This window comes from Camelus dromedarius, chromosome 23 (assembly GCF_036321535.1).
Source record: "Camelus dromedarius isolate mCamDro1 chromosome 23, mCamDro1.pat, whole genome shotgun sequence".
NCBI lineage: Eukaryota > Metazoa > Chordata > Mammalia > Artiodactyla > Camelidae > Camelus > Camelus dromedarius.
The window spans coordinates 10,483,023-10,504,865 of NC_087458.1; the positions used below are offsets into that span (position 1 = coordinate 10,483,023).

At 39.7% G+C, this 21,843-nt stretch overlaps 1 protein-coding gene and 1 long non-coding RNA gene across 6 annotated transcripts in view; one reads left to right on the forward strand and one right to left on the reverse strand.

The window, feature by feature from the left end:
- Positions 1 to 1,291: 1,291 nt before the first annotated feature.
- SLAMF6 (SLAM family member 6) lies at positions 1,292 to 17,691 on the reverse strand. 3 transcript variants are annotated; one of them, XM_031435953.2, is made up of 8 exons: positions 17,561 to 17,691; positions 9,836 to 10,168; positions 6,762 to 7,022; positions 6,157 to 6,279; positions 5,802 to 5,840; positions 4,668 to 4,744; positions 2,973 to 3,047; positions 1,292 to 2,632 (listed from the first exon to the last, which is right to left on the reverse strand). In XM_031435953.2, the coding sequence occupies exons 1-8, from the start codon at positions 17,655 to 17,657 to the stop codon at positions 2,579 to 2,581; spliced, it is 1,059 nt and encodes a 352-aa protein (XP_031291813.2). In that variant the 5' UTR covers positions 17,658 to 17,691; the 3' UTR covers positions 1,292 to 2,578. The 3 variants fall into 3 exon arrangements, with proteins under 3 accessions (XP_031291813.2, XP_010991394.3, XP_010991393.3); XM_010993092.3 differs by having other exon boundaries at positions 1,293 to 2,632; positions 4,668 to 4,705; XM_010993091.3 differs by having other exon boundaries at positions 1,293 to 2,632; positions 4,668 to 4,747.
- LOC116148103 (uncharacterized) overlaps positions 15,544 to 21,843 on the forward strand; it is a 36,175-nt gene continuing 29,875 nt past the window's right edge. For 2 of the 3 annotated variants that reach the window (XR_010377506.1, XR_004131581.2), the window contains exons 1-2: positions 15,544 to 15,903; positions 18,952 to 19,120. This is a non-coding gene — a long non-coding RNA (uncharacterized LOC116148103). Of the gene's footprint in view, positions 15,904 to 17,590; positions 17,726 to 18,951; positions 19,121 to 21,843 lie in introns of those variants that run through there. The other variant, XR_004131580.2, reaches the window with a different exon arrangement.

The following is a 21,843-nucleotide window of genomic DNA, read 5'->3' on the forward strand; positions in this document are numbered from 1 at the left end:
TGCATGTATATAACCATTCTTTTTTGACTTTCAGTACAGAATTCAATAACTTACATCAGATAGTCAACACTTTATTAAAAAATGAGCTTTATGTTAGATGATTTTGCCCAACTGTAGGCTAATAAATGTGTTCTGAACATATTTAAGGTAGACTAGGCTAAGCTATGATGTTTGGTAGATTAAGTGTATTAAATGCATTTTCTGCTTATAATATATTCAACTTACATTGGGGTTTTTTGGGAACATTACCGCATTGTAAGTTGAGAAAGATAGATTGAAGTTGTCTGTAGATAGACAACTGGAGAATAATGTAATATTGTAATGGTGGTGCATAAATCACTTTTAACTCTACTATAAAAGTTAAAAGATTAAGATATTAAAATGACTATTAACAACAGTCTGTTAATGGATACACAATTTAAAAAATGTGAATTATGACATCAATAGCATAAAGGATGAGAAAGAAAAATGAAAAGCTTTTGTATGCAACTAAAGTTAAACTATGATCAGCTTAAAATAGACTGTTAAAGATATTTTGTGTAAGCCTCAGGGAAACCACAAAGAAAATACCTAAAGAAGATACACAAAAGAAAAAGAGAAAGAAATAAAATGATATCAGTACAAAAACTCATCAAATCACAGAGGAAGAGAGCAAAAGAACTACAAAATAGGAAATAGATAGAAAATAGAAAAAATTTAACAAATGGCTGTAGTAAGAACTTACATATCAATAATTACTTATCAATTTAAATGCAAATGGATTAAACTTCCCAATCAAAAGCCTTAGAGTGCTTGAACGGATAAAATAGTAAGATCCAACTATATCCTTTCTACAAGAGCCTCACTTTAGGTTTAAGGACAGACATAGGCTGACAGTAAAGGGATGGAAAAAGATATTCTATGCAAATGATAACAGGAAATGAAAGGGTGCTCAACATCACTAATTGTCAAGGAAATGCAAGTCAAAACCACAGCGAGACATCATCTCTCACCTTTTAGGATGGCTATTACTAAAAACATCAAAAGATAAGCGTTGGTGAGAATGTGGAGAAAGGAGAACCCTTGTACACTGTTGGAATGTAAATTGGTGCAGCTACAGTGGAAAACAGTACGGAGTTTCCTGAAAAAAAAAAAAAAAAAAAAAACCAAAAAAAAAAAAACAACTGTATGATCCAGCAATTCTACTTCTGAGTGTATATCAAAAGGATATGAAATTCATGGATGAACCTGGATTATTTCACTATGCTAAGTGAAATAATCCAGACATAGAACAAATACTACATAATCCTATTTACATGAGGAATCTAAAAGAATTAAACTTATAGAAGCAGAGAGTAGAATGGTGGTTACCAGGGGATAGAAGGAGCTGGAACAGGGAAGGTAGAATAGGGAAGGTGCAGGTCAAAGGATAGAGTTTCAGAGTTTCAGTTACACAAGAGGAGCAAGTCCCAGAGATTTACTGCCTAGCATAGTGCCTATAGTTAACAATATTGTATTTTCTACTTAAAAATTTAAGAGGGTAGACTTTTTTTTTCTTTTTTCATTTTTTAATCAAAGTGTAGTTGATTTATAATGTTTTAGTTTCCGGTGTACAGCAAAGTCATTCAGTTATACACATTTCAATATAGATTATTACAAGCTATTGAATATAGTTCCTGTGCTATACAGTAGGACCTAGCTGTTTACTATTTTGTATATAGTAGCTGGTATCTGATAATCCCGTGCTATCCAAAGCCATGTAGACTCAAGTTTTATCCTAAGTACATTGAGAAGTCTTGCTGGATTTTAAGCAGAGTAGTGAAGGATCTGACTTATATTAAAAACATTACTTTGGCTGTGTCATGTAGAATGGATTGGAGGGAGCCAAGAGCAAAAGTTGGGGAGAGTTGCTTGGAGTTTATTGTAGTATTCCACGTTGAGATGATAATGGTTGTATATAGAGTGGTGGTTGAAGATTTGGAGAAGAGTAGATACGTCCACTATTTGGAGGTAGAGTCCAAAGGTCCTGGTGATAGAAAAGTTGAAGCCAAGGATAACTCAGGTTCCTGGTTTGAGTAAAAGGGCTGATGTACTGCTATCCTCCTTTTTCGGTCTAGAAGACCAAAACTCCAAGAGGTTAGGTAATATGTCCCAGGAGGTATATCTGGTAAATGATGTATCAGGATTTGAGCACGGGTCTGTTCAACTCCAGAGGCAACACATGTAACCACCAGACTGTACTCTCTCCCAGTGAGTCAAAATCCTTCTGCTTTCTAAAAGGAGAGAAGTGGTTGTCTTCTGAACTATAATCTTCTGCCAACCATGACTCCATTTGCTCAGTTACCAAAGGAAAATTCACCATCCATGCATGTTACCTGATGTACTGTCTGGCCTGGAGCAGATTAGAAAATGCTCTTTGCATCATATGCTGGAAATGATGTTATTCCTTGGATGGTTGACCAAGGTAAGCAGGTTCAAGTCTGAAGGACTGGAAGTGATAATCCTAGATATTCAAATTCTGTTGCCAGGCAGAAACTAAGCTCTGTTCTCTCATAGGATCAGGAGAAGAAGTATCATTCCTGAATTCTTTTGAGGTCTTTCAGCAACTTATATGACATGGTGAAGGGTGGTTTACATGGAGTAAATGGGCTTCCTGTAACAGGAAAAAGAGAAAAATAAAGTAGGTCAGTAGGGACCAGAACCTCTTTTGGCTGCAGAGGAGGTACAGAGAGTGCTAATAGGCAGATAGGGATATTGATAGGATAAGGCAGGATTTAAATTAAAAAACAAGTAGATTAAACACTCAGTTTTGTGTAATGATCCTAATACAAGAGAGCTTCTTGGATATGTTTTGGGGATGTCCTGAGATTTTCTGTATCCTCATGGGATTTGTGCATCTGTAAAATGGCTTCTTTACTTTTATTATGTTTGCAAAGTCGTAGGTCTGAGGAGAGAGGTAAGAATCTAAGAATAGGGGGCAATCATGGGCTTACCTCTTTGTGTTGATGAACTTTAGAGTAAATTGTGGGGGAATCGCTATTTTTCAAAGGTGTTCGGATTTCTGTTCCCTGTAAAACATAATCATACCGCTCTGGCTCACACAGACAGTGAGAACACGTACTTATGCAGAGATATATTCTTGGGAAAGGCAGTGTGACGAAGGAGAAATTATGTCAAAATTCTTCAGGAGGAAGGCTAGGGAGTGCTTAGCGAGAGTAACTGGAAACCAAGCATCACCAGCTCTCAAACCTGTGAAGGATTAGTCACCTTTCCTGAGCCCCAGACAGAAGTACAACACCCCAGCAAACCAGGGGGTGGGCTTGAGAACCAGAGCGAGATGGAAGGGTGGCCTTGTTGGCAGGTGACGTGAAGGAAAGAAAGCACTCTTGCCCTGCATCCTACCCTACTCTGCCTCCTCCAAGTTTCAAGAACTAACTTGCACACCAGATAGTTATTGTATTATGTCTTTACTAACTGTAACAGGAGGTATCACCGGCTCTGTTTTGCCCCTGTGATTCTAATTGCCTGGTCATCACATCATTGGAGTCTACTCAAACTTGGGGAACTGGTAGAATAGAAACATTTGGTCTTAATAATGGCCCTGTGTGAAATACAAATTCCAGCCATAAAAGAAGTCCCCATGTTCATAGTTTTTACTTGAAAGTTTCAGAGGATTTGATAATAACCTAAATATTCCTTAATTTATTGAAAATGTCACAATGCTTTGCTAAAGAAAAAGTTAACAGATTTGCTGGAGATGAGTTTCTTGGTTTGTTGAGAATGATTCACCTTGTTTTCAAGAGGAAATTGAGAAAGCAGTTGAAATATCTGAAAAAGTGAGAGCACCTCTTTTTGTTTGCTATCTTCAAGAAGCCTACTTTGCAAATACCCATGAGGGGCTTTGTGAGGGGAGATCTGCTCACGGAATCCAAGATTTCTAGCTAGACCATTGATTCCATCAGTCGAAGAATGCTAGGCTCTCTTGGCTTATTTTTCAGAAGACACGGACAACTGGCCTCCCAGGATGTGTGGTGTTATTTAGAAATCTATCACTTGCAGGTGCTTTATTTTTGGGTTGATGGGGAGTTACTGATGCATGGCAAGGAGTTCCTGATGCCTGACCAAGGCCATCCTGTTACGTGCTAGAGGGGAGGGGATGTTTGTGGGCTGCTTGTGCCTTTAGTGTCTGCTACTATTGAGGGATTGCAAATTTTTGTTTCTCTTTCCCTCTGAAAAGACTCTTCTGAGCGCCCCTATTTCCCCTACCTCCAGGATGAGACACCCCCTACTACAGAATTATCTCCTTTGGGAACTCTCAAACTTAATTAAGCTCTGATTCATCCAGCAAGTATTTACTGAGCATCGTGCTAAGACACAGGGGAAGAAAGAGGAAGACATAATTTTCACTTCCAGGCAGCTTGTAATTAAGCTGAAGGGACAAGGCTTACTGATGCATTAAGCAGTTAGATGAGGCACTGTAAAGCAGGGTATAAGTAAGCATTCCGCTGGTGTGAGAGCAGTGGGGGCTAGAAAGTTCCTGCACATAACTCTGCAGCTCCTGGTGCTGCCTTAGCCTCCTCTCAATGGTGTTCGTCATTTGAACCAGTCAGATGATTGTGGTGACAAGTTCTTGAATAATGGCTATAAAAATAGTGACTATGATGGAGTATAAAGTTGAAAGTACTCACCCTGTTTGCAGGGGTGACCTGGGCATACACAGTGTTCCCTGAAGAGAAAGAAGCATACTCTAAGTTCCTCCTGGTCTCTGCTATATTAACACAGGAAGGCACAATCAGTGGCTGAATGAAGGACTCTGGTCTGTTCTCCCAGGACCTTGCCTACATCAGGTCACTTTCTGGCTCCAGGGAGGCAGTTGTTCAAAGCATTGCCCTTCCTTAGGGTTCATTCATTTTTGACAGTCTTTAGAGTTCTAGGTTGAACCAGAACCTGCTCAGCCATGTGATCTATTTCTGACCTCACCTCTTGGGGGTGACATGGTCTTGAGGTACCCCAGCTTCAGAGTCTCTCTCTAGATTCACAGGAAGGGAAGCTTCTGGGACCAAACAGTGGTGCCTACACACTTGCTAGAGAACCTCACTGGCGGGGATAATGGACCCAGGCTGTTTCACATGTATAATACTGTTAAACTTCTCAGAGCTCCTCGGAGTGGGTTTGATTATATTAGAAATAAGGAACTGGAGGCTCAGAAGGTTTTACTGACGTGGACCAAATGCACGTAGAAGTGATGGCACAGGAATTTAAATGCATGCCTGCTGATTCCAAACCTCATGCCATGTCCTCTGTACGTGAAGTCATGTATCTCTCACCCATGAGATGAGACTCAAAGCCAATCTGAGTCCAGAGCCCGTGTTCCTATCTCTGTATCATACTCTCTCCTTTGACTTTGTCTACTCAATGTCCAAGCCCTGGCTGAACAGAGTGATGGGGTCATGTGGTTTCTCTTTGGGACTCTGATGCTCTGCTCCTGTCATACACTGCACCTGCTGTTGACTATGGGCAGGCCATGAGCCCTGTCACTGATACTTAGTCTCTCCACCAGCAGGGTGGGGAATGACCCTAAGCCCACTCCAAGAAATTGCATGAGTGACTTGTTTGCATTCTTGTAAGGGACCTTGTAGGTCCCACAAGGGACAAACATGCACAGTTTCAGGTCATCTCGTTTGCACCATCTGGTCCATCTGAGTAATGACATTCCGACTCCCTTCTCTCTCATTATCCAGCCCTCTGACTGGCCCCCTTCCTCTTCCATTTGGCTCTTCCCATCTGTTTTAGGATTGGGAGTTCAGAGTCTGGAAACTCACCAGGACTCTGTGTTTGCCGAGTAGACAAATGGAAGAAACCTGAAAAATAAAATCAGTGAAATTGAAATTTGTGACTGTAATGAGAGAGGCGTTCCACCCCCTACTCCCATGGGTCTCTCTCTAGAGCGTGTGGTGGAAGGGAACCCGAAAGGGAAGGGCAGGCAGGACCTGAGGCTGGGTCCTGCATTTTCCAGTAGGACACCTTCCTTAGGAGATTAGCACATGAGTATTCACAACCTGAGTGTTGTCCCAGTGAACTAGCTGAGCCAGTCCCTCCTCCCTTTATCTGTCTCCCACAGGAGAGACTCTGAGTTTCTGGAACCTTGGAGGAGAGACAAGTAGGAAGAAAGGAAACCTGTTAATCTTCCCTTCCGAACAAGCAGCCACACAAAGATGACTATGACGACTATACATATCAAAGAAAACACAATTATAATCCATTTGATATCCATGTGTTCACTTTCTTCATTAATAACATCTGAAAAGAAAAAAAAGAAGGAAATTGCACTTGAGACACATTGAGTGAGGCCCAGAATGTTTTTTTAGAACCTGTACTGTGCCAAGTCTTCGAGGCCACGTTTAGGTGCCAGGTGGGTTCATCGATACCCAGAGACACAGGGGGATCTGGGCAGGCTTTCTGGGAGTGGGAGTCCCATATGGCAGACAGGGCAGGGTGCAGCCTGGTAGAGCTGGGGGAGGAAGCAATCCTGCCTTTCCAAGGACTTTGCTCTTCTTGGGCTTTGAGTGGGCTGGAGAAAGGGTTGATGGAGGGGGAGGGGAGTAGGATAGACTTGTAGGGAGAAGTGAGAAGCACAGAGCTCTGGAATGCATCTGTCCTCTCCCAGCATCTCTTGGCTGCCTCCCACTGGGCCACTGTTTTGGGAATCCTGTAGGGCATGAGGGACACTCTGTACCCCACGGCTGCTCAAGGCTCTCAGAGAGACCTGTTCAGACTATTACCTTTGCAGAGACTCTGCACAGGGACAGAGAAGGATGAATTGCTGACAGGATTCTCAGCTATGCAAGTGTAGGTCTCTTCACTGTCATTTTTGGGGTCCCAGGAGATAGTGAGGTTTGCTTCCCTCAGAAGTGTTTTTCCTGAGATCTGCCACCTGAATATGACATCATTTGGATTCTCCACAGAGCAAGTCAGGTGGATCTCACAGGTCACATTGCTAGGTCTTTCAATGTGAGTGACAACTTGTAAGTTCCTTAGTCGTCCTGTATGCAGGAAAAAAAGGCCTGGATTAAGGACAAATGGCTTGGCTCAGCCCTCTGTGAAAAATATCCCTCACCTCAATGTTCTGCATTCCACCTGATACTGCTGTATACTCTGTAAAGAACTCTGCTTGTTCTTCCTAATTGATGGGAATGAGGTCTGGGGTGACCAGATGATGATGACCATCAGTACGTGACAGAGTAGCCCGTGGGAAAAGTGGGAAGGCAAAGACTGGGGTTGCCACCGACTAGTTGAGTGATTTGGGGCTGACCACTTTAGTTGTCTGAGCTCCAGTTTATCCCTGGGGTCCTTTCTAGCCCTTGTTCACTGTCCTTTGTATAAAGGTAATTTGGAGACTAAGCTAAGGGCCAGTCTTCCCTTAGCCAGGTCAGAAACCAGAAGACCAGGCACAAGAGCCCTGTTTCCTTCATCGTCAGACTTCCCTACCTGGAGTGGAAAATAGAAGCTTACCTTCCTTGGGGAACCATATTTCCCCAAAATCTGTGACAATATTGGCTCTCCTTGCGTCTGATGCTGGCTCAAATGATGACAAGGAGACCTTGATGCAGAATGCCAGCAAGTCAGAAAGGGAAATGTTGAGAACTAAAGAATTAGGGAAGGGAGATGTGAAGAAACTGAGAGAGCAAGCAAGCAATTCTGGGGAACAAAGAAATGCACTATATTTGGGCATTTGAGAATACATATGATGGAGAAATTTCTGAGAGCAGAGACCTAGTAAGATGACAGTAGCTGTGAATCAATGGGGACATGGAAGCAGTACAGAAAAGCCCACTGACCTAGACTTGGCCTGTGGGCTGAAATAAAGATGACCCAGTGAAGAGCAGAATGACTCCAACTGTCTGATTAGAAGAGACTGAGCAATGCTTTAAGCTTAGCAAACTGAGTAGAGGTGGCGAAACGTACCTTGCTAGAACAGAAGTTTCATGTAGCGGCAAGAGTGTTGGATACGAAGTTAGGAAGATCTAGGTTAGAATCATGGCTTTGTCATTTACTGGCTACATGACCATGGACAAATTTTAATCTCTTCATGCCTCACTCTCCTCATCTGTAAAACTGAGCAATAATACCTACTTCTTGGGCAATTATGAGAATTGAGTGAGAGAGTGCCTAGCATAGCAATGGCAAATTTGGCATGAATATTACATCTCCTTTAACCAGTGTCCATTGCTGACCTCACAAATCTGTCTTGATACATTTCTCCACTTGAGGTATATATAGTTACTTACTTGACATTTCCACCAGGATATAATGTTTTTCTCCAATTCAACATGTTCAAAAGGACTCCTGTTTTTTCTCCCCCAAAACGTCTCAGTCTGCAGCTTTCCCCATCTTAGTTGAGGACAACTGCATCCATCCAGTCGCCCAAGCCAAAAGCCCCAGAGTCATCTCTGACTCATCTTTTCATCTCATTGTCCCACATGAGGAAGTCTTGGTGGCTTTACCTTCAAAATATATCCAGAATCCAACCACTTCTCACTATCTCCACTGCTACCACTCTGGTTCAAGCCAGCATTATCTCTTGCTTGGATTGTTGTAATGTCTTCCTAATGGGTCCAGTGGCTTCCACCCTTGTCCCTTGCAGTCTAATCTCAACAGAGCAGCCAAAGAGATCCTTTAAACAAGTAAGTCAAACCATATTAATTCTCTACAAAACCCTCTGATAGTTCTCTGTTCACTAAGAGTAGAGGCTGAGATCCCTGTGATGGCTCTCAGAGCCTTATACGATGAGGCCCCCTACTTCCTGAATGACCTCACTTCCTGTTACTCTCCCCCTCACTCTGCTTCTTGCTGTTTGACTCCCCTGATGTTCCTTGAGCCTGCCAGATGCAGGGGAGTGCCTCTGCCAGATGGCTCTGCATCCAGATAGCTGCCTGGCTCACTCACCTACAACAGGTCTTGACTCAAATGTCATCTTCTCAATGAGGCCCTGTTATGATCACTCCATTTAAAATTGACCTCTGCTCTCTGGCACTCCTGATGCACCTTAAGCTGTTCTCATCTCTTTTCTCCATATTACTTTTGGCTTACTTACATACTGTGTCATTTGTTTATATATTGTGTATTGTTTACTATCTCCCCTGTATTCCCTACCTAGAATGTCAGCTCCATGAGGGCGGGGATCTTTGTCTGTTCTGCTCACTGATGTATTTCAAGTGCCTAAAACAGTGTCTCACCATTGCCTATGGTTAACAAATATTGTTGACTCAGTGAAAAAGATTAACATGGCTCTAACATATTTCTTAACATTGAGCCCTAGGCATTTACTCCCAATTAATTGATATTGGCCTGTAAGATCAAATCTTTGCTATCCCTAGCCTGGAACGTACAGAATAACTGGTCAATGTTTTTAAAAAAAAGACCTATATAGTTTATATCTTAACATTCCTTTGCACTATTGTAAAACATGTTGGTGTAGCTTACACGTCTGTTTGTGTATGAGCCTTTGAAGGAGAGGTACTCCAAAAGGCATTGAGAAATCTTTGGCATTGAGCCTCAGGAGTGTGATTGTTGCAGAAGAAGTAGTGCTTGGTCCTTTAAATATTGGCAGAAGAAAATTGTCTCAACAAGTGTGATGGAGTCTGGTATGAGGTCTAGGAGTGACAAGATGTAGGTTCTAATCTCAGATCTGTCACTGTCATGCAATGCCACTGAATTGTTCTACTGCTGGACCTCAGTCTGTCTCCAAATGCCATGCTTTTAAGCACTAGACTGTAGTGCACACTTGCAGTCACACTGAATTGAAACATGTAATGTTTTTCAGTCCATACATAATTAAACCCCAAGTTTGACTCACTGAAGATCCTCAGATCGTAAGTGGACAACACTGAAGAGCTCACTGTGGTTTTCTGGGCCTTGTAAAATCCTGCGTCTGCCATTGTCAGATTGCTGAGCTGCAAGGAGTAGGAATCGGTGACAGTCAATCGATTTTTCCGTTGTGGATCAGTCACGTATTTTAGTGGACTTTGTTTTTCATTTAACTGTATGAAGGTGATAGATATTCCATTGTGAAGCCAGGTGATGGATGTGACATTCTCTTCTGCAGAAAACTTCAGGGGAAAAGTGACCGACTCCCCCAGAGCCCGGTTTACAATCAATGGGCTTGAGCTGGTTTGTGAAACTGTGTTCCCTGTGAACACAGAAAGGAGACTGCTATAACTTTCCCCACACTCCCCCTGATCCCCGCACCCTTTCTCCTTACTTTGTCAAGTCTGTTGGAGCTCTCTGGTACAGAAGCTCAGAGATGTGATGAAGAGGGAAAGGATTAGGAGAAATGTTGAAATGGGCAATCAAGGAGGCTCCATTCTCAACAAAATATCTGGCATTTTTGGTTAATGAGTAGTTGGTCCAGATGATCCTGGCCAGTCTACCCTCCCACACTGGCTGGTCACTCCTGGGTCATGGCCACACTATCTGGCCCCAGCCTCTGAGTTATCTGGGCATGAGATGGAGAGGGAAGACCGCATCAACTCCCTGTTGCAGACTCCAAATTCCACAAGTCTCTGTTGATGAAATATAATTAAAGCCCGACATTTACTAAATACTTACTGTGTTCAACATAGTAGGCTTGTGAGACAGAGAACGAAAAATAGATATTTATAGTTCTTCTTATACATTGTTTCATCTGATGCCAACAACAATTCAGTGAGGTAGGTAGGATGAATATTATTATTGCCATTTATAGACAAGGAACTGAGGCACCGAGAGGTTAATTTTCCCAGGGTTACACAGTTAAAGAATAACAGAGTCAGGATTCAGACCCAACCACTTTGACTGTAACTATTTTTTGCTCTTTTCATGACACCAGAAGATATCTTTTCTGCTCTCAGAAAGATTATAGTCTAGCAGTTGAGAAGATAAAAACTGATAAGTATAAAAGTGACGCCTGTAACTTCAAAGTAGCATACAATGGCCATACTCTCATGAGCTTATCTCAGAACCATTCATGTTTGAGCAAAAAAAGGTAAAATGGTTATAATCATTCTTAAAGAAGATGCTTCCTTAGCATCATTTGCCAAATTCCTAGCATTTATCAAACCATTTTGTAGTCCTCTGTTTACTTTTTGTCAGCACTGTGCCTGACATAAAGTAGGATCTGGAGTGTTTGAGTGAATCAATGAATAACCATTGCCACAACCTCAGCCTTCTCAAGAGCTCTTAGTTCTCAGGAGAGGATCTAAGTAGGGGAGGAAATGTCTCTTGAAAGTGTGATGCTCGGCTCCCGGGTAAGCTCACACTTCTCTCTGTCTTGAAATGTCATGTGCATGCCCATCACATGAACACCACAATCATCAAGTCCCCCTCTGTACTACATCTTTCCCATCAGCACTTTAACAGGCTGTTATTTGTCATCTTGACCCTTCTTCCCTTTTGGAATCACATGGGTGAGTACCACAAACAAATATCTTTTTTTTTGTCTGCAAAATTTTGTCATATATTCTTTGGTTCAGTGATATGCATCCTGTAAATTAGAGGTTGGTTAACATTTCCTATAAATTAGAGACAGAGAGTAAATAGTATTTTAGGCTTTTAGTTATGTGATATCCATCATAGCTACTCAAACTCTGCCTTTGTATCACAAAAGCAACCATAGACAATAGGTAGACAAAATGGGTGTGGCTGTTCCTCAACAAGCAAAATCTTGAGCAAGAAAAAAAATCCAGATACAAATAGAACACAATGGTATGCTTCCATTTACTTAAAGTTAAAAAAAGGCAAAACAAATCAATTCTTTTAGAAGTTGGGATAGAGCTACCGTTGAGGAGGAGGGAGGGATAGCAATTAAGAGAGAGCATAAAGCGGGTATTCTAGGCTGCTGTTAACGTGCTATTTCTTAACCCGTGTTTGGATACACAGATTTGTTTATTCTTCATATGATAATTTATCAAGCTGACACTTGGGATTTGTACAGTTTTCTCTTTGTATGCTATATTTCAGTAAAAGAGGTTAAAAGTAACAACAGAAAACAAAATAGTTACAGTGATGTATAAGGACTGAGATGATCTGGTCATTTTTCTCTCTTTGACCTAATTTCCTATAACTCTCCCTCTCTTTCACTTTGTTCTCACTATGCTGGCCTGGCTATTCCTTGAACAGGCCAAGGTTGTACACTCACTTGTAATTCCCTCTTCCTGAATGCCCTTCCCCAGGTATCCACATGGCTCACTCTGTCATCTCCATAAGGCCTTTAATGCAGACATTAAACATGCAGATTGTTTTCCTCTATTTTCCATAATCTCAAGGGTAGAGATTATGCTTATTATCTCTTTAATCCTAGCACTTACAAAACTGGACAGTAGCATGTAAATCAATGAAGTTGGAACACTCCCTCATACCATACACAAAAATAAACTCAAAATGGTTTAAAGACTTAAACATAAGACAGGACACTGTACACCTCTTGGAAGAAAACACAGGCAAAACATTATCTGACATAAATCTCAGCAATGTTGTCCCAGGGCAGTCTACCAAGGCAATAGAAATAAGAGCAAAAATAAACAAATGGAACCTAATTAAACTTATAAACTTTTGCACAGCAAAGGAAAGCATAAGCAAAACAAAAAGACAACCTACACAATGGGAGAAAATATTTACAAATGGTTTAATTTCTAGAATATAAGAACAGCTCATACAACTTAGCAACAACAACAAAACAACCCAATCCAAAAATGGGCAGAAGACCTAAAGACGCAATTCTCCAATGAAAACACACAAATGGCCAATAGGCACATGAAAAAAATTATCAATAAACTAATTATCAGAGAAGTGCAAATCAAATCTAGTGAGGTATCACCTCACATCAGTCAGATTGGCCATCATTAAAAAGTCCACAAATGATAAATGCTGGAGAGGGTGTGCAGGAGAGGGAACCCTCCTACATTGTTGGTGGGAATGTAGTTTGGTGCAGTCATTATGGAAAACAGTATGGAGATTCCTCACAAAACTAAAAATAGACTTACCATATGATCCACCATTCCCACTCCTGGGCATATATCCTGAGGGAACTCAAATTTGAAAAGATACATGCACCCTGATGTTCATAGCAGCACTATATACAAGAGCCAAGACATGGAAATAACCTAAATGTCCATTGACAGATGACTGGATAAAGAAGCTGTGGTATATTTACATAATGGAATACTACTCAGCCATAAAAAGGAATGAAATAATGCCATTTGCAGTAACATGGATAGATCTGGAGATGGTCATTCTAAGTGAAGTAAGCCAGAAAGAGCACTTATATGTGGAATCTAAAAAAAAAAAAAAAGAACTTATTTGCAAAACAGAAACAGACTCATAGACACAGAAAACAAACTTATGGTTACCAGGGCAGGAAGGGAGTGAGAAAGGATAAATTGGGAGTTTGAGACTTGCAGATACTAACTAAAATATATAAAATAGATAAACAGCAAGTTTATACTGTATAGCACAGGGAATCATATTCATTATCTTGTAGTAACTTAAGGTGAAAAAGAATATGAAAATGAATATATGTGTGCTTATGTATGACTGAAGCATTATGCTGTACACAAGAAATTGACACAATATTGTAAACTGACTATACTTCAATAAAAATATATATACAAAAAAACTTAAAAAAAGAATGAATGATAAAATTTTTTTTTAATTAAAAAAAGAAGTAGATAATGCTGCTTGGGGGAAGGAGAGTCATTGGATTACAATCTCTCAGCAGAAGAGTTTGCAAGTTTTTGATTCAAAACCTCAGAATCACTTGGCTGGCCCACATGTATTGGCTGTGTGTACATTTCCTACCACTGTTATTTCTTGGACATCAGGCTACCTATATCTGCTTCTTGCAGACACATTCAAAGAATTAGTTCTTATTTCTCCCTCCCTCCAACCTCAATATGAATAAAGTCTCATGTGTGTGGTCCATGGAGCAGCATTGGAGTTACCTGGAAGCTTGTTATAAATGCAGAATCTTAGCCAGAATCAGTGTTATAATAAGACTCCCTAATAGTTTGTATGCATATTAACACTTGACAAGTTCCCACCTAGAAAGAATAAAACGCAGAAACAAATGAGATTCATTTTCTCCAGGGCATAATGATGTCTGATTTCATTTATACCTATTAGGATTATTTCTTAACATGGTTTATCTTTTCAGCTAAATATTCTAAAAGAGCAAGTTATTGTCTGACCCACTTGAAAGAATGTAGGCTGGCATGCGTTGTCTTCCTTCCTGTTTGTTTTCAAGATTGATTTTATTTGGGTCATACTCTTGTCACAGTGGTTTTCTTTCCCTTCCTTAATGACTCCAAACTCTTCCCTGCATCACAGCCTTGGCACATGTGATTCCCACTGCTTCAAATGCTTTTTTATTAAATTGAAGTATAGTTAAGTTACAATGCTGTATTGTTTTCTGGTGTATAGCAAACTGACTCAGTTATATATACATAGATTCTTTTTCATTATAGGTTATTACAAGTTATCGAATATAGTTCTGTGTGCTATACAGTAGGACCTTGTTGTTTATCTATTCTGTATATAGTAGTTTGTATCTGCTAATCCCAAACTTCCAATTTATCTCTCCCCTTCTTTCCCCTTTGGTAACCATAAGCTTGTTTTCTATGTCTGTGAGTCTTTCTGTTTTGTAAATAAGTTCATTTATGTCATTTAAAAAGTTTCCACCACATAAGTGATACTGTATGGCTCAATAACAGAAAAACAAACAACTCATCAAAAAATGGGCAGAAGATCTAAACAGACATTTCTCTGAAGAAGACATACAGATGGGCAATAGGCACGTGAAAAAATGCTCGATATTGCTAATTATCAGAGAAATGCAAATCAAAACTACAATGAGGTATCACCTCACACCAGTCAGAATGGCCATCACTAAAAAGCCCACAAATGATAAATGCTGGAGAGGCTGTGGAGAAATGAGAACCTTCCTAACTCTGTTGGTGGGAAAGTTATTTGATGCAGCCACTATGGAGAACAGTATGGAGGTTCCTTAAAAACTAAAAATAGACTTACCATATGATTTAGCAATCCCACTCCTGAGCATATATCGAGAGAAAACTCTAATTCAAAAAGACACATGCACCCTAATGTTCTTAGCAGCCTATTTACAATAGCCCAGACATGGAATGTCCATTGGCAGATGACTGGATAAAGAAGATGTGCTATATATACACAATGGAATACTACTCAACCATAAAAAGGAATGAAATAATGCCATTTGTAGCAACATGGATGGGCCTAAAGATTATCATACTAAGTGAAGGAAGTCAGGCAGAAATAAAAAGTATCATATGATATCACTTATATGTGGAATTGAATACTTCTTCATTAAACGACTCCTTGTTTGAATTTTCACACTCTTTAAATATCAGATGGATGCTACCTTTCCAGAAAATCCTTTTCACATCACCTCATCAAAAGCAGATCCCCTGGTTTTTCTCTCATATGGTAGGTACCCTGTTGTTTTCTTCCTAGCACCACAGTTTGTAATTACACACACATTTATGGGAATATGTAACTGTGTCTAAACTAAGTAGCATAGTGGAACAGTTAAAAGCACCGACTCTGTAGCCAGGCTCCCGGATTTCTAACCCTGGCAATCACTGCTCTCCTCCCGGGCCTCAGAACACCTGCAGACACATTCAACTATGTTTCTTTTTCTACCCCTTCCCCACTTCCTCCATAACAGTGTGACATTAAGCAGATTACTTAAGGGTATTTCCTCTTGCTTGAAGGGAGGAGAGGAACAGTGTATATTTCATAGGGCCCTTATGAGAAGTATTGATGGAGATGGGGAGAAGCAGGGGAATTTTAACCAGAAGACATCCTGAATATTTAATTTTAGAGATGGGCTCAGTTTTGCAAGGAGGCAAACAGGTGGGTCTCTGCTCCCAGGCCACCTCTCTGGCCCTTGAATGTATGAATTAATTCTTCCCTTTTCTGCATCTTATACATACTTTCCAATTTCCGTTCTCCTCCCACTTTTCTCCTTAGCTTCATCTATTATTTCTATGCTGTGACTTCAAAGCGTCCAGCCTTGGCTCTACCTCTAGTCCTAAATTTCCAGCTGTTTTCAGGAAATTTTCTCATAGATATCACACTAACATCATAAAATTAGTAAGTCCAAAATTGAAATCACCTTCGTCTTCATGGTTGCTCTCTCCTCCCCTCAATTTTGTCACCTTCTTTAGCTACCCTGTCTGAAATTTCACTGCCCCCAATATTTTATACCCTCTTTCCCTGCTTGATTTATTTCCTTCGTATCAGTTATCACTATCCACTATACTGTTTCATTTATTTATCTTGTTTATAGTTTGTCTCCCCTGCTAAAAATGTTGACTCCACAAGGGCAGGAATTTTTGCCTGCTTTGTTCATGGTGTATTCCCAGAAACTAGAACAGTGCCAAGTATCCAGTAGGTGCTAAATGGATATTGATTGGATGACAATAAATTCTCTTTACCCCTTATTCCCAATGCCAGGTCATCTAGTTAATTCTTCATCTGTGGTGATTCTTTCGTCTGTCCTTCTTTCTCTTGTACCGCTGCCATGTTTAACCGTCACTCTTTCTCAAGTGCGGGAGCTCATGAGTGTTTCTCAAGACTATTACAAGAGCTTGCCACCTACTGGCTAATGAAATTTGAGCGAGCTATTTAAAAAGAGGATGCTCATAGTATAGACTCACAGAACTGTCATAAAGCTTACGTATATAATGCAAGTACAGCATTTGACCCAGTGTCTGGGACAGTATAATGAATATCATACTTGTTTTTATCCGCTACCCTGGGCTAGTTCTGGGTTCAATGAATATTAACTATTTTTATCTGCTATCCCGGGCTAGTTCTGGGCGAGATTTCCTGTCTTGTCTCCTGCCCCATCTGTCCTTAATTTTTATACTTTGGCGCCAGTGGACCACTTGTGTTTCCCAAAATGTGGCATTATGTTTTCCATGGAATGGGCAGCAGGGGATGAGAAGCAGGCAGAATCAGTTAGTTCCTTTCCGTCTGCCGTATTAAGTACTGCTGGACTAGCTAGCCCCTGATTTGCATCAAAGGAAAGGAGAGATGGAGAATGCTTTTTTCCCACAGTAAGCAAAAACAGAGAGGGCTATTTCTAGTGTTTCAGTTGGGCTCAGAAATCTTGACTAAACCTAATCATAGATTTTCAGTATTTTCAGTGAAGATCATGGGGCTCAGGAGGAACACGTAACCTACATGAGCTCACACAGCAAGATACTAGCTAAATTTGGTGAGCGGGCCTCTTTTCTTAATCATAGCCCCAGAAAAGCTCATTTCCCAAGCCCCAGCAGATAATTCCCTTAAATGCAGACACAGTTGATATTGTTAATTCTGAACCCTCTCAGGCCATAAGCTTTCTAAGTTGAGAGGCAAAAGCAGTTTCTCAGGCACCACTGTGAGCCCCACCCGATCCCCTGGCAGAGAGAAAGAGAGACAGACACCTAGGTGGTTTAGACTAAGCAAGCTGCACAAAACCAGGAGTCACTCAGTGACCACATGGGTCTGCGTCAGCATTTACCTGGGCCAAGGCAGAAGACAAGCGGGAGAGAGTGGAACAGCCAGATCATGCTGTCAGCAGTGGAGACTGGAGCTGGAGCCCTCATGGCAGTCAACATCCTTGCAATTCTGTCATAAACCGAAAATGCTTCTTTTGACACTTCCCCCTTCCTCTCTAGGAGGCGTGGTAAGATCTTCCTTCCTACTAACAGTCCTAATTTTATTATTTTTCTATTTACTCTTTTCTTCTGAGCAAAGCACAAAAATCTTAAGTGTGCAATGTGAATTGGAATTTTCACTTTGTATCTATATACCTTACAATTTTTCTTTTTGCTGTGGTAAAGCAATCTAAATTTTATATTGTGGTTAGGTAACCTGAATTTTGCTGTTTTAACTGTCAGTACATTTTCAGTGTTGTGCAGCCACCCACATCATGTATTTTTAAACCATTTTCATTACCTTTGATGTTTGAATTACAAGAAATATTTATTTGGTCATTCAGATGACCAAATTTCTCATATATATTTGGTCTTTGTCCACAGTTCCTGGCTCATGGCTCTCAAAACCCTTGGACTTTCTTGAGTCATTAGAGCAATGTGAACATCTTTTGTTATACTATTGGTCCCTTGTCCTTAGTTTCAGAAATCTCTGCAGAGTTTGGGTTTTTTGAGCATTAACCACCTGCGCTCCTTGTTTGGTGCCTACAATGAGTGCTGCACTATTCTTCACCACAACCTGGCATCAGTAGATTGTCTTTACTGTTCCCAGGCAAGCAGACCCAAGTTTGGTTCAGTAACAAGTCCTTAACCTGTGGAACCTGATGCTACCTCCGGGCAGAGAGTGTCAGAATTGAATTGCATTATAGGCTACCTACTGGTGTTGGAGAATTCCTAATTGGTGTGGAACCAGCCCCCCACCTGCAACATTGGAATTGCATGCAGAATCTTCTGCTACCCCAAATGGTATCTCTGTAACCATTAAGCAACAGCTCCCTGTTTACCCTGTCCCTCAGTCCCTAGTAACCTCTTATCTATTTTCTGTTTCTATGAGTTCTAGATACCTCATATAAGTGGACCCATACAATATTTGCTCTTTTGTGTCTGGCTTATTTCACATGGCATGACATCCTCTAGATTTATCCCTGTTGTAGCATGTATCCGAATGTCATTCTATTTTTAATGGCTGAATAGTATTCCATGATTTATATACACTATGTTCATTCATTCATCTGCTTATGAACACTTTTGCATATGCATATCCCCCACTTTTCTAAAGTTCATTTTATGCCGCTATGCTTTTATGAAAGACCTACATTAGTACTTATTTTTGCTAACTAAAATAAATCTAAAGAGGATTTTCACATTGATGAGAAGAGGTGAAAAGCGAAAACAGTGATCAGTGTTTGTTCTGCAGGAGCCAGAGGCAGTGTGCACCCTGAGCAGTGAGAACGGCACTACCAAGCTCCTTCCCCAAGAACTACACTCAGTATCTCAATGTCAACCCATCATGGCTTTGAACTCTGTGAGCATCTGTGCTTCATCTTTACTTATTTTGTGAGTCTGTAAGCAAGATGTGTCCTAAGGTAATTGTTTCTTTGCTTTATGTCTTCTCTGCTTACATAAGGTTTCGTAGGAACACTCTACTTTTGGATAGTGGGGAAACCTGTACTGTGAATAATGTTGTGGTGAACATTGATGTATATGTGTCTGTTTTAGTGCTTGCTTTCAATGCCTTTGGATATATCCCCAGGAGCAGAATTACTGGAGCACAGAGTAATTCTATGTTTAGCTTTTTGAGGAATTGCCAAAATGTTTTCCATAGTGGCTGCACAATTTTACATTCACACCAGCAATGTGTAAGAGTTCTGATTTCTCCATATCCTTGCCAACATTTGTTATTTCTGTTTCTTTTGTATTTAAATTGTTTTATTAGTTCTAATTTTAAAAATTGAAGTATAGGTGATTCACAATATTGTGTTAGTTTCTGTGTACAGCGAAGTGATTCAGTTATACATAAATATATTGTTTTTCATATTCTTTTCCATTATAGATTATCACAAGGTAGCAAATATAGTTTCCTGTGCTATACAATGGGACATTGTTGTTTACTCATTTTATATATAGTAGTTTGTATCTGCTGATCTCAGATTCCTAATTTTATCCCACTCCCTTCTTTCCCCTTTGGTAACTGTAAGTTTGTTTTCTATGTCTATGAGTCTGTATCTGTTTTGTAAATAAGTTTATTTGTATCATATTTTAGATTCCACCTATAAGTGTTCCACCTATAAGTGATATCATATGATATTTTTCTTTCTCTTTCTGGCTTAACTTCACTTAGTATGTCAATCTCCAGATCTATCCATGTTGTTGCAAATGGCATTATTTCATTCTTTTTTATGGCTGAGTAGTATTCCTGTGTGTGTGTGTGTGTGTGTGTGTGTGTGTGTGTGTGTGTGTGTATCACATCTTCTTTATCCATTTATCTGTTGATGGACATTTAGGTTGCTTCCATGCTTCCATGTCTTGGTTATTGTAAATAGTGCTCCTATGAACATTGAGGTACATGTATCTTTTTGAATTAGAGTTTTCTCTGGATATATGCCCAGGAGCGGGACTGCTGGATCATATGGAAACTCTATTTTCAGTTTTTTGAGAAACCTCCCTACTGTTTTCCATAGTGGCTGCACCAATTTACATTCCCATCAACAGTGTAGGAGGATTCCCTTTTCTCCACACCCTCTCTAGCACTTATCATTTGCGGACTTTTTAATGATGGACATTCTGACTGGTGTGAGGTGATACCTCATGCAGTTTTGATTTGCATTTCTCTGATAATTAATGATTTTGAGCATCTTTTCATATGCCAATTGTCCATCTGTATGTCTTCTTCAGAGAAATGTCTGTTTACATCTTCTGCCCATTTTCTGAAAAAAATTTTTTTGTTATTGAATTGTATGAACTGTTTATATATTCTAGAAATTAAGCCCTTGTCAGTGGCATCATTTGCAAATATTTTCTCCCAATCTGTAGGTTGTCTTTTCACTTTGTTTGTAATTTCCTTTGCTATGCAAAAGCTTATAAGTTTGATCAGGTCCCTTTTGTTTATTTTTGCTTTTTTTCTATTGTCTTGGGAGACTGACCTAAGAACACATTAAATCTGTAGATTGCTTTGGGCATTTTAACAATATTAATTCTTCCAGTCCAGGAGTATGGAATATCTTTCCATTTAAAAAAATCATCTTTAATTTCCTTTACCAATGTTTTATAATTTTCAGCATATAAGTCTTCCAGATCCTTGATCAGGTATATTTCTAAGTATTTTATTTTTTTGGTGAAATTTTAAAAGGGAATTTTTATTACTTTCCCTTTCTGACATTTCATTGTTAGTGTAAAGAAATGCAATGGATTTCTCTGTGTTAATCCTGTATCCTACTACCTTGCTTTTTTTTTTTTTTTTTTTTTTTTTTTTTTGTGGGTAATAGCCGTTAAATGGATGTTAAGTAGTATCACATTGTGGCTCTGATTTGCATTTCATTAATGATTAGTGATGTTGATCGTCTTTTCATGTGCATATTGGCCATTTGTAATTCTTCTTTGGAGAAATGTCCATTCAAGTCCTTTGCCCCTTTAAAAAGTTTTGTTTGTTTGGGTTTGCTGTTTTTGTTGTTAATTGAGTTGTAGGAGCTGTTAGTAGATTCTGGACATTAATCACTTATCAGATATATGATTTGCAATTTTTTTTCTCTCATTTTGGGGTTGTGTTACTTGATAGTGTCTTTTGATGCACAAAATTTTTAGTTTTGATGAAGGCCAATTTATCTATTTTTTTCTTTTGTTGCCTATGCTTTTGATGTCATACCCAAGAAACCACTGCCAAATCCAGGGTTATGAAGATTTTCCCTTGTGTTGTTTTCTAAGAGTTTTATAGTCTTAGCTTTTATATACAGGTCTTTGATTCATCTGAGTTAATTTTTGTGTCATTTAAGGTAAGAGTCCAACTTCATTCTTTTGCATGTGGATATCTAGTTTTCCATTTGTTGAAGAGTGTCCTTTCCCTATTGAATATTCTTGGAATCTTTGTCAAAAATCATTTGACCATATATTTGAGGGTTTATATCTGAGTTCTCTGTTTCATTCCACCAGTCTCTATGTCTATCTTATGTCCATGCCACACTGTTTTGATTACTGTAATTTTGTAGTAAGTTTTGAAATCAGGAAGTGTGGGTTCTCCAACTTTGTTCTTTTTCAAGATTGTTTTGGCCATTCAGGGTCCCTTGAGATTCCTATGAATTTTAGGATGAGTTTT